Below are 16,390 nucleotides of genomic sequence, written 5' to 3' on the forward strand. Positions count from 1 at the left end.
ATTCTTTTGGTTCCAGGTAGCAACATTTCTCTAGGAACTAGAACGCTGTTAACAGGTTTTTATTTCTGTTTGCTTACTTGAGAAAAGCTGCCACACTATTCTGGTCACACATAGAAACTCTTTAGATCTCTCAGAAAAAAAGGCCCTACAGTTTAGTGCCCCTTTTAGTTACTGAAAGAACACCAAAAACTTCAGAATACTTTTACCATCTGTGCATTTCCAGGAAAATCATTCCTTTTCTCTCTCTGCACTATACCTCTGTGTTAGTCAGGGTCAGCTAACTGCTGTAACAAACATCTCCTAAATCTCACAATAAAAATTTACCTCTCTCTCATGTGAAATCCAATCAGGTACTGGCAGAGAGCCTTTCATGGAGTGATTCAAGGACCCAGGGTCCATTCATCTTGTGGCTCTACCATCTCTTAGGGCCTTGGAGTCCTCTGCTGAATCTTCTGTTTGTAGTCAGCAGAGCGGGAGAGAAATAAACTGCAAAGGATTGTTCAGGAGCTGTTATACAACCATCCCAAAGTGGAAGAATTATTGCTCCCACTATCTACCTGGACAGAATTCAGTCAAATGGTCACACCCAACTGCAAGAGAGGCATAATTAATAAAAAATAGGAAATGTAGTCTCACTATATGCTCAGGAGGAAAAGGGAAAGACTTGGTGAACATCACAGGGATTCTCTGTCACGGTCGCCCAGATCTATCATCTCTCTTCTGCTAGCTGTTCCATGCCTGATGTCTGACTACAAGGAGCAGAAGACAAAGCCCTGGACCTGTCATTATGGGAAAAGATACAGAAAGTGAAGGTATAGGTGTTTCTACTCTGCACCACTTCCACAATGGCACAGATCTTCAGCCAGAACTCTCCTACCATTAGTGGAAGTCCACAACCCTGGATGTTAAATTGTTCCTGCAGTGTTCCACAACATGAGTTAGGCCAGCCGAGCCAAAAGCAGAGTGACATTCTTCTGCTTCATATTCCAGCTGACCAGTCATCCAACTGACCAGAATATTTACACTGATTGACAAGCCACAGGGGCTGGGTTTCATCCATTTTTATACCTATTTCCTTTACCAAAGCCTCCTGCCAATAATAACAAAAAAACAACAAAAATAGTAGCATCAATGGTATACATGTATTAGCCCTTACTATGTATTCTGTGTATGTGCTACATACTGATGGCACTGTCCATAGATTAATTCACTTAATCTCAACAATTCTATACAGTAAGTACTGATAGTATCCCCATTTCACAGATAAGAAAACTAAGGCACAGAGACTAAGAATCTGTCCAAGGACTCACAACTGGCAAGTGGCAGAACTGAAAGAATCAAAGGCCGACATATACTTTTACTGGAGAGATACCAGGATTAGGAGCACAGCCTGTGATCATAAAAAAATCCCAGTTTCTCAGTAAGCAAACCTTGAACTCAAGCTTCCTAAGTGCAGAGCATGATACAATCAACCTGATCAGGCCACAGAAAAGCATACAGAGCAACTTAGAAAGAAAACAAAGTACAAGATGAGAAGTAAAAGAGGGTATCTCTTTGGCTTTTTGTTTTTGTTTTTTTTTTTTAAATTTTCTTTCTCACTCAACAGCCATTAAAACTTCAAATTGACAAATCAATTTAAAAAAACCAAAAGAGTTTCAAATTTGCATTGATAAGCCAATACCCTTAATAGCCTACCCCATTCATTGTCTTTACTCAAATATTTTGTAAGTGAATCCCATTTCTCACTATCACTTCTCATCCTATTGTTGGTCTGAGATTTGCTGGTATTAGGATATGGGGCAAAAGATTAAAATAAAGCCACATCAGCACAACCTTATGCAATATATTTTTCTTCATCTAATTGCATTAATTTTAATTAGCAAATGCTAAAACTTTGCCAGATGAGCACTAGTGACATCTGATACTGGACCAGGGTTTCAACATCTCTTCTCTCACACTGAAGACATTTAACCCAAATGAAACTCTTAGAAAACCTTCCAGGAACTCCTTCCTGGTATATCTTCTTGGTTTGCTCATTTTCCCCCAACAATGCTCCAAACTTTGAAGCATCTGTCTTTCCATGACTTCTCACATGGAAAAAGATTTTTAAGGTATTTATCATGCTTCACTTTTCCACCTTCAAATTTAATCTCTAAAATCGAATTCTCAATAAACATGAGCCATCTCACAATTGAAGTTCTTCAGGGGTGAGAGGCAGACTGGCTGAGGCAACAGAATTCTGATGTGAAATAAAAAAGGAAAATACAACTTTACTTGCATTATTAAAATAGAAATACAGGCTTGAAGAACAGAGTGCAGATGCATGCTGGAGAGAAACATAAATATTGATATTATATTCTAATGAACATTATGTCTCACTGGCTGTCATCCTTCCACATAGCTACTAGTTCTTCCCTCTCTTACATATCTGGTATTAAAAATCAAGAGCAGCTGAACTCTAAAATGGGGCTTCTTCTTTCACAAATCTTAATGTACTTAGAATAATCAGAAATAAAATTTTAAAGAACTTTCTTCGTCTTCTATCCAGTCTTCAAGCTTCAGCATAAAATGAGAATAGTTACAAATCAGTGTTCTCTACTACTTAGAAATGTGCCTCAGAGTAAGAAGCTTTTTTCCATGTTTTTTTAGATGTTATTTTAGGTTTATTTTAGAAAAACTCCTACTGCTAAATTACTTATGGGGCCTCTGAGGCCAGATTCTTACCCTTGTCCCAAACCAGGTCCCCCCTAAAGCTTGGCACCCACACCAGAGAGAGGAAACTCCACTGTTCCAATGGTCTTAAAAATCTTTTCTTTTCTTTCAATCTTTTTTAAATTGTGGTATAATTGACATATAACATTACATTAGTTTTAGGTGTACAACATACTGATTCAATATTTGTATGGAATATTGTTAGGCAAATGATCACAATAAATCTAGTTAACATCCATCACCACACATAGCTACAAATTTTTTTCTTGTGATAAGAACATTTAAGATCTACTCTCTTAGCAACTTTCAAATATATAATACGTCATTATTGACTATAGTCACCACGCTGTACATTACATCCCAGGACTTATTTATCTTATAACTGGAAGTTTGTTCCTTTGCAAATCTCATACAAGGAATCACTAGTTCTTAGTCTGATCCTAATGGAGAGCTCAGAAGTTCCTGTGGAATCATTTTCTTCCATGTCTATATTCATACTACAGTCCCAGTAGGGACTAATGCGAGGGCGCCATAGTTCAAATACTGCTTTCCTACCTCAAAAAAGTATGATCTACATCAACGGTCCTCAACCTTTTTGACACCAGGGACCGGTGCTCCTATGACAATCTAACTCCTGATGATCTGAGGTGGAGCTGAGGCAGTGATGCTTGTGCTGGGGAGTGGCTGCAAATACAGATGAAGCTTCGCTCACCTGCCTGCCACTCACCTCCTGCTGTGCAGTCCAGTTCCTAAAACGTCACGGATGGTACTGTGACCCAAGGGTTAGGGACCCCTAATCTATATGAAGTGAGGGAATCCTCTCTCAATAGGGATTTGGGTTAAACAGGTGCATACAGTTGTTAAAGCTCATCAAATTACGTACTTGCAATCCATACATTTCACTGTATAGAAATTATACATTGATTTTTAAAGAGTATTTATTAGAACACCTTTTAAATTTTTTCAAGACAGCAAAATAAGATTAGTCAACAAGACCCTAGAAGAAATTTATATTTCCTCAACAGTCAGAAGTGGCTTCACAAAACACATTAGACCTATGTGAAAATTCCCCTTTGCTCCTAGAAAAAGCACAACACATTGTAACACTGTTTCCTCTGGAGCAAGTCTGGAAGAGTAAGTGGGGAGAGCTTCCCTTTCCTTCTCAATTTTATGCCCTTCCCTGTGAGTTGAATTGCCTAGTCCTAAACATGAAACAGAAAATGTCAATGTCTCTAAATTGAATGCAACCACTTCTCATTACTTTCACCAAACCATCACCATCTCTGACCAGGACAATTGCAACAGCCTCCCACTTGGTCACCCTGCTCCTACCCCTACCTCTCCCAGTCTCTTCTCGACACAATAGCCAAAGTGATCCTTTTAAACAATAAGTCAATCATGTCATTCCTAGGCTTAAAACCCTCCAAGAATCTCCACTTCACTCAGAGCAAAAAGCGAAGTCCTCACAGCAGCCTACTAGATCCTGCGTGAGCTGCCCGCCACCCCCACCTCCCTGGCCTACTCACCTCCTGCTCCCCTCCTTGCTCACTCCACATCCACCACACTGGCCTCCTTGCCGTCCCTCTAACATGCCAGGCATGCTCTCACCTCGGGGCCTTTGCACTGGCCCTTGTTCCTTCTGCTGGAATACTCTTCCTCCAGCTACCTACATCATTAATTCCCTCACCTCTTTCCAATCTTCACTCAAATGCTGCTTCCTCGATGAGGCCCACCTGACCTCCCCATTTAAAATAGAAAATCCCACTCAAATCCTCTGGACTGCTCTCATCCTGCTCTACAACTTTTAGCCCATAACTTATCACCCCCTAAATGCTTTGTAATCTCCTTAAATGTATTATGTTTGTTGTTTATTGTTTGTCTCTCTCCACTATAAGCTCTTTAGAATGTTCTGTTCATTGATGAAACCCAAATGTCAAGAATAGTGTCTGGCATAAGATAAATGAATGAATCTGGATTATAAGATTATTGGTCATTTTTTTTCCTATACTTGTGTGCATAACAATAAGAGGCCACAAAAAGCATAAAATCTTAATAGTCATCTGACCATGCAGAGGGACATAGCATTGCTTGGTCGGCTGTCTCCTTCCCCTTGACCCAGCATTTCACAGATTCAGGCTCAAGTTTTCACCTACTTGGAAAAAATTAGCACATGCCTCCCACTCTGCATGGTCCAATTACAGTACCAATAAAATAACAGCCAATAATTACCAGGGGCTCACCATGTCCCAGGCACAGTTCTCAGTGCCTGTGTATCTCGATTCCTTCAGTTCTGTCAGCAACCTAATGCAGTAGATACTGTTTTTATCTCCATTCCATAGTAGACGAAAAAATAATCAGCAAATTGTCCAAAGTCATATAGCTTTGAAAGAGCAGGTCCAGGATTTGAACCTAAAATGATCTGACTTCAGAGTCCAAACTCTTAACCACATACTCACTTGCTTCTCAACAATTTGATAAACCTGACACTTGTCAACTTTACTCAAACTGACCCTAAGCAAACCTTTCCTTAAGAAACAAGGATATAAAGTTTTCATCAGGTATCCTAAAAGAAAGGAAAGAATAAACACACTGATTCTCTGTCTTTTATAAACCAGGCACTTTGGAGTCAGAGAAATGAACTCTAGGACCCAGAGAGTCCCCTTGCAGTCCAAAGGTGCAGTCATTCTATGGCCAAAACAGCAAAGCAGATTCCCAAAAATAAACTCTTTATCCATTATATACAAAAAAAATTTAAATGGCCCCTCTGATGGCTGTAAGTGAGTCCAGTCTGAGCCAGACTAACCTCATTTCCCTTTTGAGTAGGTTTATTAGACTGGGAGATCAAAGGAATACTACAGACATATGGTATCTTGATTTCAGCAAACCATTTGAAAATCGCTCATGATGACAGATCTTGTGGGCAAGGTGGAGAAATGTGGTTTGAATGGGATGGTGGGGGGAGGATTTGTGGCTGCTGCAACAATGGTACCCAAGGAATGTTGATTAATAGACATCAACTTGGAAGGATGTTGCTAGTACTTACTGCCAATGGGCTCTGCCTTCGGTCCATCTGAACAATAACTTTATCAAAGATGTGGGTATGGGCTAGAATCATGTTTATGATATCTGCAGAGAGCAAAATGCCGTGGGCAGTAGCTGACACATTGAATCAAGGCTTTAAACTATTACCACTGATTGGAAGTGAAAGAGGAAAGCGAGCAAGATTCAATTTAACAGAGACAATGGGGGAGCCTTGTGAAATTTAAGTTCAAAGTACCAACTGCACAAATGGAATAGAGGAATCCTCATGTAAAAGAACTGCCACTACAAATGTAAGGAGTTTGTTGGGCCATAAGAACAAAAATGCACCAATAGTGTCTTGCAATAGCTAAAACAAGGGCCATCTTAGTGCTAGTGGGGCATTCATATGAAGAAAGGAATGGGTTCATTCATGTTCTAGACCTGTGGCAGAGGGCAACAAGCGTGGGAGGGGACAGGAAACTCAGCATTAAGTGGCCTGGTTGAAAGAACTGAAGTTGTTTTACCTGAAATGAAGAAAGCTTAGAAGGGACCATAACCATAACCTCGAGCCACTTAAAAGATATCTTGGATAAGAAATTATAAACATATTTCATATGGCTCCACAAACTAGAATTAGGACTAAAAGGCTGGCACTACAAAAAGAAAGATTTAGTCTTACTATAGATGAGGATTATTTGAGAATGGGAACTATCCAGCAATACAGTTGGGGTGGGGTGGCCACTTCCCACTCCTGGAAGTCTCAGAGGGCATGGAAACCAGATGGGTTGCCATTTGAGTGGGAGGTTAGATTCAATGGATGCTAAGGTCTTTCCCAACTCTAAGACCTCATGATTCTCCAACGCTTGTTAAATTCACTTTATTCTTGGTTAATTTCACTTGGAAGGACTTAGGCCCTTCATAATTAAGTAATTTTTCAGAATATGGATGTCCAGGTCCTCAAATTTCTATTTCAGTACAGCTAAACCTTCTCATGTTCATTAATGGATTGAGAAAGAGACATTAATGTCAGAAATAAAAGTTGATCATGCCTGTCTTACTCATTCAGAAAGATGAGCTAGACAGTGTTGCTGTTCTTCATGGGCTTACAGTCTCCGAAACCTTGTTTCAACAAATTTAGACCTTAGAATGACAGGTTTACATTCAGAAACCATTCCCACTTCATTATTTTTTATTTTCATTTATTATGAAGATGTGATTCATGACGAATTCTTGATATGAAAAGAATTTTCAGAAGTTTTGTGATTGATGGTTTATTCCAGGCATACTCTTCCCCTGACTTTTTAATAACATCCCACAAAATCTTATGTTTCACTATTTTTAATAGAGTAAAAAGAAATTAAGCTGAACTGTTAAAACAAAATTCCAACTAAATTTAAAATTATCTTTGTCCCTAAAATTTCAAATCATTATATGAAGTCAATGAATCTTTAAGACTCTTGTACTAACATGGGACAGTAGGAGAGATTTCATATGTCATTGCAAATTAAAGGTAATGCCTGTGAAAGGTAGACTAGAAGCTCTGAGATTGAAGTCTTTCTGAGAGCTTATGTGGAATTTACACTTTCTTGATGGCTTTGTATGGAAAAGGTCCCCACAAACAGGAAAAAGGAAATCTTTATTGTTACCATCTTTGCAATATCAGCCCAATCAAATCTCAAGGATTTCCTAGGTAAAGTACTTCTGTAGTTTTGATTTAAAAGCCCAATTCGGTACAACAAGAAAAGTCCAGAAAGAAATGTGTTGCTGTTACTGGTTATGAGGAAATTACAACCATGAATTATTAACTTTTGAAAGATTGCTTTCTTCTCAGTTGTTCTGTGATGGGTTTAAAAGCAGCTTTCAATGGAGTTGTTAGGATCTCATAATACCTCAAAGAAACTCGCTGAGCAGAGACAGAAGGAAAAGAAACATAACCACAGTTACTGAAACATCAAAAAGAAAAAAAAACACATTAACCAATCTGCAAAAGGTTTTCACATGTGTTGAAATGAACAGAATGGGGAGGAACAGGATCATCCTTCCAAAAGCAGAATGAACCCATGATTAGCATTATCATACCAACCCAAAATGATCAATTTGCCCAATGTGTCACTTCCTAGTTTCTTTGCAGGTTTAACAGTTTCTATATCTGCTCTGACTGAAACTAGGCTTCTCAAATAGGGAGCTTGGATATCCTAGGGCCATCACTGACCCCATTTCATAGGATGGTAAACAGTACTCTAAAAGGCTGGCAATGGACTGTTGAAGAACTGAGGGGGTGTGTTATCATCATCTTAGACTTGAGCTCTTTCCATGCCCCTTCTCACCCCTGAAACACTAAAGATCTCTCCTAAAGGGTAGTAAGTTATTTCCAGACCCAACACAGAGCATCTGAGAGGAGCCGGACATGTGGCTAAAATAATAATCCTGAGGGCCTAGATCTTTGCCATCACAGTTCAAAAATTAAACAGATTGTTTTTGTCTGGGTTTCCCCAGACCCTATAAGTACAAGTCTAAGTTCAGTTTATGTGGGAGGTGTCCTCAGGAAACACCCATAGGTGAGTGAGAAAGTGAGATGGACAAAGGAAGGCAGAGAATACAAAGTTTGTTATCAAATAAGTCACCACTGTAGGCAACTAGAGCTCAGTCCTACTGCGGAACTCTGAAAGATGATGTGGAACATGCTTCAGAGTTCTCTCACTCAAGGGGCAAAGAAGGTGGGGCATTCATCTACTAGCACCTTGTCCATCGCTGGTTGAGTGCTGCTTCAGGAGCATTAACTCGCTGGCACTTCTGGCTTTCCCTGTGTGGGAAAAGGCCAAACATAGTCCATTACTCAGGGGAAAAAAGCCCTAGGTAGAGTTCCAGGAGTTTGCAGTTAGCAGCCTTCGACATGAGAGTTGAGGGATGAAGGAATATAGACAGAATGCTAACACTATCTGCTGTTCAGAATGAGAAAAGCTAAGAGAAAGATTAGCACAGAGTTCTAGATAACTTGTAGGTGGGTAGGTGGTGGGCAAGGAATCAGGTTCCACTTAACAGAGAAGATGATATATCAGCTAAGTATCAAAGAGTAATCATGTAGGAAGTAGCCAGTGAAATGTCCCAGAAGGAAAGAGTAAGATATACACAGGCATGAGAACTAAGAAAGCCTAGCAAGTTGGGGAACCCCCAGTAGTTTACTATGACTGGATTGGGGTGGAAAATGGAGAAGGCAGGGAGGGCCAATGTACATAAAAGCAAGAGATGAAGCTTGTCAAGTGGACATAAGCATATAGAGAAAGGCCCTGATTTTAATATAGTAATTCCCCTAGATTTTTGTGGCAATGCACAGAATAAAAGTCTAGTGCTTGGGAACAAAGTTGTGGACTAGGACCTGGATCCTAATTCTAGGTTCCAGTACTTTCTAGCTGCTGCTACCTGGAGCAAGTTGCTAACCCTCAGTAAAGTGGGAAAATAATTGTACCACTCACCTAGAGTTGTGAAATTAAATAAGGTAATTCATATAAAGATCTTGGCATATAGCAGAACTCAGTAAATGTTAGCTAAAAATTAAATCAATCCAATGAATAGATAACAAAGATGTCACCACAGAGCAATGAAGAAATGATGATCTTTTCAGTAAGTGACAATGGATCAATTGTGTATCCATATGGAAAAAAAGTCATCTTGACCCCTACACCTCATGCCACTTGCAAATATCAATTTCATATGAATCATGGATCTAAATGACAAAGGAAAAACAAAAAACTTTTAGAATATAAGAGAATATCTTCATGACCTTGGGGAGAGTGAAGAATTTAAGAATAAACAGAACACAAAAACAGCAATCATAAAGAAAAGGATTGATAAACTGGACTACGTAAAAATAAGAACTTCTGCTCACCAAAAGGCAGCACTAAGAATAAAAAGGCAAGCCACAGAGTGAGAAAAGTTATTTGCAATTCCTGTAGCTCACTCATTACTCACATCCACAATATATAAAGAACTCTTACAATACAATGAAAAAGATACAAAGAAGCTACTGAAAAATGAGCAAAGGCCTTGAACAGGTAATTCACAAAAGAGAATATTCAAATGGTCAAAAATACATATATGAAAATGTGCTCAATCTCGCAAGCTATCAGAGAAATACAACCACAATGAGATTTGTATTACTAACCTACTATAGTAGCTATAATGAAAAACACAATACCACTGTTGGTAAGGATATGGAGCAACTGGAACTTTCATGTACTTATAGGAGTGTAAATAGGTGCAATCAGTTTAGAAAATTGTTAGAACAGTAGCTACTAAAGCCAAACATAGCCATCCCCTTTGATCCAGCGATTCCACTTATATACCAAACAGCTGTGTATACATACACTCATCAAAAGGCAAGTAAAAGAGAATGTGTCAACAGCTCTAAACTGGAAACAACCCAAATAGCCATCACCAAGAGAATGGATGAACAAATTATGGTATATTCACACAATAGAATTTTATTCAGCAATGAGAATGAACAATCTACTTGTATATACAACAATATGGAAGAACCTTGCGAACACAATGGGTGAACAATGCTAGACACCAAAAAGTATATACTATCTGACTCCACTTACATAAAGTTTAAAAACAGGAAAATCTAATTGATGGAGGTGGAAGTCAGAATAGTGGTTACCTTTGGGAAGGGGGATACTTACTGGTAAAGGGTGTGTGTGGAGGGTGAGGATTTTCAGGATACAGCAATGCTTTATTTCTTGATGTGGGTGATGGTTACATGAGTTGAACATTTTGTGAAAATTAACTAAGCTGTACATTTATGGTCTGTGCACTTTTCTGCATGAATGTTCAATTTTAATATAAATTTTACCTTAAAACTCAGTAACGAAATATAATCAACAGCAACCAAAAAGCCAACAACATTAAAATGTCTAAGGATGAACAGCTTGGGGTCGAGGTCCACAATGTAATTCCAAAGTCTCAGGTTCTAGTGACTAAAAAGCTGGACTTCAAGTTTATGACCATAAATCTCAGAAGGCTCTCAATACAACCAGATAATTCCCCTACACTTCCTTACTGCATCCATGTTCCCTCCCTGAAACAACATTATCACGTTCCCTTCTCTCCTCCCATCACCAACACCCTCTCAGCTGATGAACTCATTGGGTACTTCACAGAGAAAAGAAATGTAACCATATAAGAACACTCCATCTCACCATCATCAGTTCACCAGCCCACCTGCCTGTCTGCCCATATCCTCCATCTTCCCACCAGTTCTCATGGATGAAAGGGCACTTTGATCCCTTCCATTCTCCGCTTCTCAAGGTCTTCCACAATTATCCAGTTCTTTCTTCAGCATCATCAATTTCTCCCTCTCCCTGGAATCTAAATATGCCTAAACATTAATACCTTTTAAGAAAGTCTCCCTTACCCTGTATTCCCTGCCAACCACTGCTCAATTTCTCCAGTCCTTATTCACAGTAAACTCCTTACAAGAGGCATCTGTGTTTACTATCTCCTCTTCCACCCCTCCCGTTCTCTCTTCATCCCTTCTTATTTGGTCTTCATTTCCACCCCTCCATGTAAGTGGCACCTATCAGGACCATTAATTGCTTACCAGTTACCAAACTCAATGGTCTCATCTCAGTGCTCATCTTACTCTCAGAAGCATTTGACCAAGTTGACTTCATCCTTGAAACACCTTCTGGCTTCCATCATACCACACTCTCCTGATTTTCCTTCTAGCTTGCTGGGTGCTCTTTCTCAGTCTTTCTCCTCTTCTACTAAACTTCCAAAGCTGGACTGCCCTAGGCTAAGTTCTGGCCTCCTTTTCTTTGCTATCTACATTATCCCTAGCTCCATGGCTTCACATACCATCTCTACCCTTATGTCTCATATTTGTATCTCCAGCCTGGACCTCTCTCTTGAGTTCTGAACTTACACATCTAATGGTGTAAGTCACATAAGGCATCTCAAGTTAATATGGCACAAATAGAAAACTACTGATTCCATCCTCCCCACAATAAAATATCCACTTTTCCACTACCCTTAGACATTTCTGGAAATGGTACCACTTTCTATGAGTTGTTTAAGCCTCCCTCCAAAAAAAAACTAGGAGTCATCCATAATTGTTTTTTTCCTCTAACACTCTGTACCCAATCCTATTAGTAAGTCCTATCAATTCTATTTTCTAAATGAATTCAGAATCCTACCACTTCCCACTGGCTCTAGCTACCTCCCTAGTCCTAGCCACTATCATCGATCACATTGTTCAACTGGTCTACCAGTTTTCAGACTTGCCTCCAGAATGACTTCACTAAAGTATATGTCAGATGATGTCATCCCTGCAAATCCCCCAGGCTGTCTCAGGGCAACAGGAAGCAGCTATCCATGGATGAAGCAGCACACAGACGACATGGGGACTGGTGATCCTGGTAGGAAGGCTATACAGGGAGCATGGAAGTGCCCAGACATTTTCAAAGGGAGAGAAAAAGTAACATGGGTCATTCCCTTTGATACTCCCCTAGGCATTGAGGAATGCTAAAAGGAAATGCATAATGTAGCAGATGCCACTGGTACTCCACCCATAGCTCCTCTGCCCTCCCCAGAGGACCCCTACAGATAGTCTTGTATACACCTACAGGCTTTTTGCATCTCTCTACCTGGCCTGGGAGCATGCTGAGCCCACACATAGGACAAGCCCCAGGAACCAGGGAGTTCATGTGGAAGTTGGTGGATAAATACTCCAGCTTTCTCGTTCAGTAGAACATTTCTGAGATGTGTGCTAGATTGAACCCCAGTTGCCCACAGTGGTAACCAAGCTCACAGCCTGCATGAGCTTTCCTCCCTGTTCTGTCCCACTTCTCACTCTCTTGCTGTGCTTCCTGGGATTCTCTCTGGAATAAACCACTTGCACAGAAACCCTAATATGAAGTGTGGATGTAAGTTTCAGACAAATTTTAAAAGTAATAGATTCTTAAGTCCATGTCTGGGTATTATATTAGCTCCATATTTATTTATTTGTGTATAAATATGCAAAAGTAGAGCATATATTCATCATCGACTATAGGCACAAGTTAAAATTTTTTCTCTTTTCTCCATTAACCATTAGTTTGTACTCTAGTTAAAAGGACTTGAAAGGACTGTGTCAAATTCCAGGTCAATAACTACTCACCAGCTGCCTCTAAAGAAAGAGGGGAGAAGAGGACACAGTCTGCTCCAGCACTGAGTTTCACTTGTGTGATTTAAGGAGTGGTCTGACTGTGTCTGTCTGTCTGTCTGTCTCTCTCTCTCTCTCTCTCCCTCTCTCTCTCTCTCTCTCTCACACACACACACACACACACAGCACAATACCACACACACACACATACACACACACACACACGGGAAATGTAATAACACCACTCAACAGTCTGCAAAACTTCCCTCCAGTTCTTTTGAAGTAAAATCACCACTCACACCGACCGCACTCCCCAGATATCAGCGCTGTGGAAAGTGAAGGGGCTGTTCCTGCTGTGCGGTTTGGGGTAAAAAGAAGGCAGGATTAAAGCGCTCATTTCAAGTCCCAAAAGTAAAATACGACTTGGCCTACGGCAGTCCTAATTCTTTCCAGAACTCATCCCCGGAATTGCCCTTTTAAACAACCAGCCATTAACCCGACTCCGGTCTTTTATAGCTGCGAAAACCGATCGCACACATCATTTATTAATTACGCCTATTATTGTTGTTATTGCAGAAAAGCGGCGAATTCCCGGGGAGGGGTTCAAAGGGTTTTTTTCGGGGGGCAATGCGCGAGCTGGGTTGCAAGGCAGAGGTGCCCAGAAATCCCCGGGGAAGGATGCCGTGAGAGCGCCCCCGCCCCGCACGCTTTGGGGGTACCGCACATCCGCGCAGCTGCTGCAGCAACCCGGAAAGCTTCTTATGTAAGTCAGAGCCGCTGACATCACCTTCGCCGTGAGCGTCGCAGCCGGACTTGATGCCTAAGGACCCACTCACCTGCCTAGTGCCCCCGCCCACCGTCGGTTCATTTCTAAATGATTCCGCAGACACCTGATTTGACCGACGATGCGCCTGGGGACCCACCTGAGTGCGTCTCTGAAGGCAGATGACACAGAATTATATTTATTGGGAGCCATAGGGTGTCGCAAGAGTTAAGTTAACAGGCAACAAAGATGCTTAGGGGTCTTCCACACGCGGGTGGATTTGGGCTACAGTACACGGGTGGGGGTGACGCCTCTGTGATCCTCGGAGGGCAGATGGCACAGAGAGCCATTTGGTAGAAACCCTGTGTTTGTTTAGGGCAGAAAAAAATGTCCAGGAGTCTCATCGCTTTCCCCAGGGCCCGGGACACTCCTCCCTCCACACCGCCCCTCTGGGCTAGAAGGCTGGAGCAGAGCGCTTGGGAGTTCACTCCAGGAGGCAAGCGGCGCCTCATTACGTCGGAACTGAGAGCTCAAGGCACAAGTTCGGGGCTCCGCGCAGCCCTTAAGGTCAACGGTAAGAGTGACAAAACCGCAACGGTGAAGCAGAAGCCCTCAAAGGACACTCAGTACTACCCCCCCAAACACGCGTGGAGGTGGGGGAGGGACTATAGAGCTCAGGGCTGGGCTGCTGGAAACCACAGAAGTTGCACCAACACTTACGCTTCCCGGGTAAGGACCGGGGAGGCGAGCCCCAGAGGCGAATAACAGACCCCTCTGCCTCCTGTGTCCCCATAAACGCTCCCTCTTAGCCCGCGCCTGCCTGCGAGTTCCCAGGCCATCCCTTTAACTTTGTCCCCTCCTCATCCCTGCCTGGTAGTCTTCGCTGGAACTCTAAACACCGGAGGATTGGGGTGAGTCCCAGGGGAAGGGAAGTGTCGGGAAGCAAGAGTAAGGTGCAAGCTGCAGTGGGCGCGGCGCCGCGGGGCTGGGATTGCGGCGACTGAAAAGGGCGGAGGGTGCTGCGCAGGAGGGGAGCGCCGCGCGGGCGGCGCGGGTACTCACGCACTGCCTCCTGCTTGGGGTCCAGCGTGCCGAGGACGCGCTGCACGCCGCCGAGCTTGCCCTGCAGCGCCCAGACGCGGCGGTGGGTCAGCTGGATGTCGCTCTCGAGCTCCTGGAAGAGGCTGCACGCGTGCCGGGCCACGTCCGACAGCTGCCGGAGGACGCGGGCCAGCGCGGCGTTGCTGACCGCGCACAGGTCCAGCATGAGCAGCACCGCCGCGGCCGCTGCCGAGGATGCCTCGCCAGCCGCGGACGCCGCCTCCGGGACCCCCGCCGCGCTCTCCTCGCCCGCCGCTGGCGCCTCTCCGTGCGGCAGCAGCGCCTGGTCGGTTGGCGCGGGTAGCGGCGGCGGTGGCCCGGGAGGCTCAGGGAGAGCTCGGGGAGGATCCTCCGGCCCCGGCACCACGGTCTCGTCCTGTCCGCCTGGTGGCTGCAGGGGCGGCGGCGGTTCAGCGCTGCCTCCGTTCGCGTCCTCCGCCGGGCCGGGTGGCGGGCGCCGCTGCCGGCACAGCCACTGCGGCTCCACGATTCGCTTGGCGAAAGGCATCCCGCGCAGCCGGGCCGCGACTTTCTGGTCTCCTCAAAGCGCCCCTTGAGAGCAGGGAACCGGGCGCGCCCACCTGGGCGGAGAGGGGGCAGGCGTCGGGCAAAGGCGCGCTGTGGCAGTCCAGATACGCAGGGGGCTCCTCCGTTCACCTGGCCTCCTCCTCTTCCCCGCCCTCCCCCCAGCAAATCAGTCCACTTGGTCCACCTCCGGGTGCACTGTTCCCTGGGAGGATGACAAGCGCGGGGCACGGAAATCCTGGGGTGCGCCTGGGCTCTGCTCACTTGCTTCCAACCCGGGCCGGCTGGCTCAGCTCCATCATTCCTACGCTCGCCGCTGCCGCCCGGGCCGCTGCCGCCGCCACCGCCTATATAAATGGGTGTGTGTGTGTATGTGTGTGTGTGTGTGTGTGTGCGCGCGCCGCTGCGTGTGTGTCTGGGTGGGTGGGTGTGTGTGCGCGCTCAGTTTGAAAGTACCCCAGCGCAGGCCTCTCCCCGCGCGCCCCTCGGCCGCTCCGAGGAGCGATAGCGCCCAGGCTGTCTCCCTCTCTGGGCGGGGAGGAGGTTTCGGAAAGGCGCTTTGAAAACCCGGAGAGAGGAATCCGCCTCCAGCCCCGGCGCAGGAGGCGGCGCGGGGGCGGCGGGGCGGGGGGAGGCCAGGGCGAAGGGGGCGCAGCGCCCAGTGCGGCCGCTGGGAGTCACTGGTGGCCTCGCGGTGCAGAGCGCGTTCCGATACAAAAACACTTCCCTGCATCCAATGGGTTAGAATTGAGACAGCGTGGTGGAGGCGGGGAGTCCTCAAGTCGGGATTGGGGTGAGGGTATCGAGTGCAGAGGCAGAGGGGTGGGTTATTGGGGATATAGCAGATCTGGCGTGTTGGAGCAAGTTGCTTCGCCGAATTCCAGCTCTCTGCAAGTCCTTTGGGTTCTTAGCGGGAAAACTGGACTTCACCTCAGAGTGCCCCGGGCTCTGTGAGCGCAGTGAGACAACTGGGGAGGGTAACTGGGTGTGGGCGCACCCCACTGCTGCCAGAGTGGCCAGGGTGCTGTTTATATCCCCTCCCCTCTCGGCCACCAGCGCTGGGTCAGGTCTCTGTAGAATATCATGAATGAGACCCAAACCACCAATGAGCAAAATCCCCAGAAAAC

At 44.4% G+C, this 16,390-nt stretch overlaps 1 protein-coding gene across 1 annotated transcript in view; it reads right to left on the reverse strand.

Moving 5' to 3' along the window:
• NHS (NHS actin remodeling regulator) overlaps positions 1 to 15,805 on the reverse strand; it is a 335,830-nt gene extending 320,025 nt beyond the window's left edge. Inside the window, exon 1 of the mRNA XM_039852308.1 lies at positions 14,700 to 15,805. Within this exon, the coding sequence (XP_039708242.1) occupies positions 14,700 to 15,246 (547 nt within the window). The 5' untranslated portion in view covers positions 15,247 to 15,805. The remainder of the gene's footprint in view (positions 1 to 14,699) is intronic.
• Between the last annotated feature and the right edge of the window lie 585 nt (positions 15,806 to 16,390).

This window comes from Pteropus medius, unplaced genomic scaffold (genome assembly GCF_902729225.1).
Source record: "Pteropus medius unplaced genomic scaffold, Ma_sr-lr_union100, whole genome shotgun sequence".
Classification (NCBI taxonomy): domain Eukaryota; kingdom Metazoa; phylum Chordata; class Mammalia; order Chiroptera; family Pteropodidae; genus Pteropus; species Pteropus medius.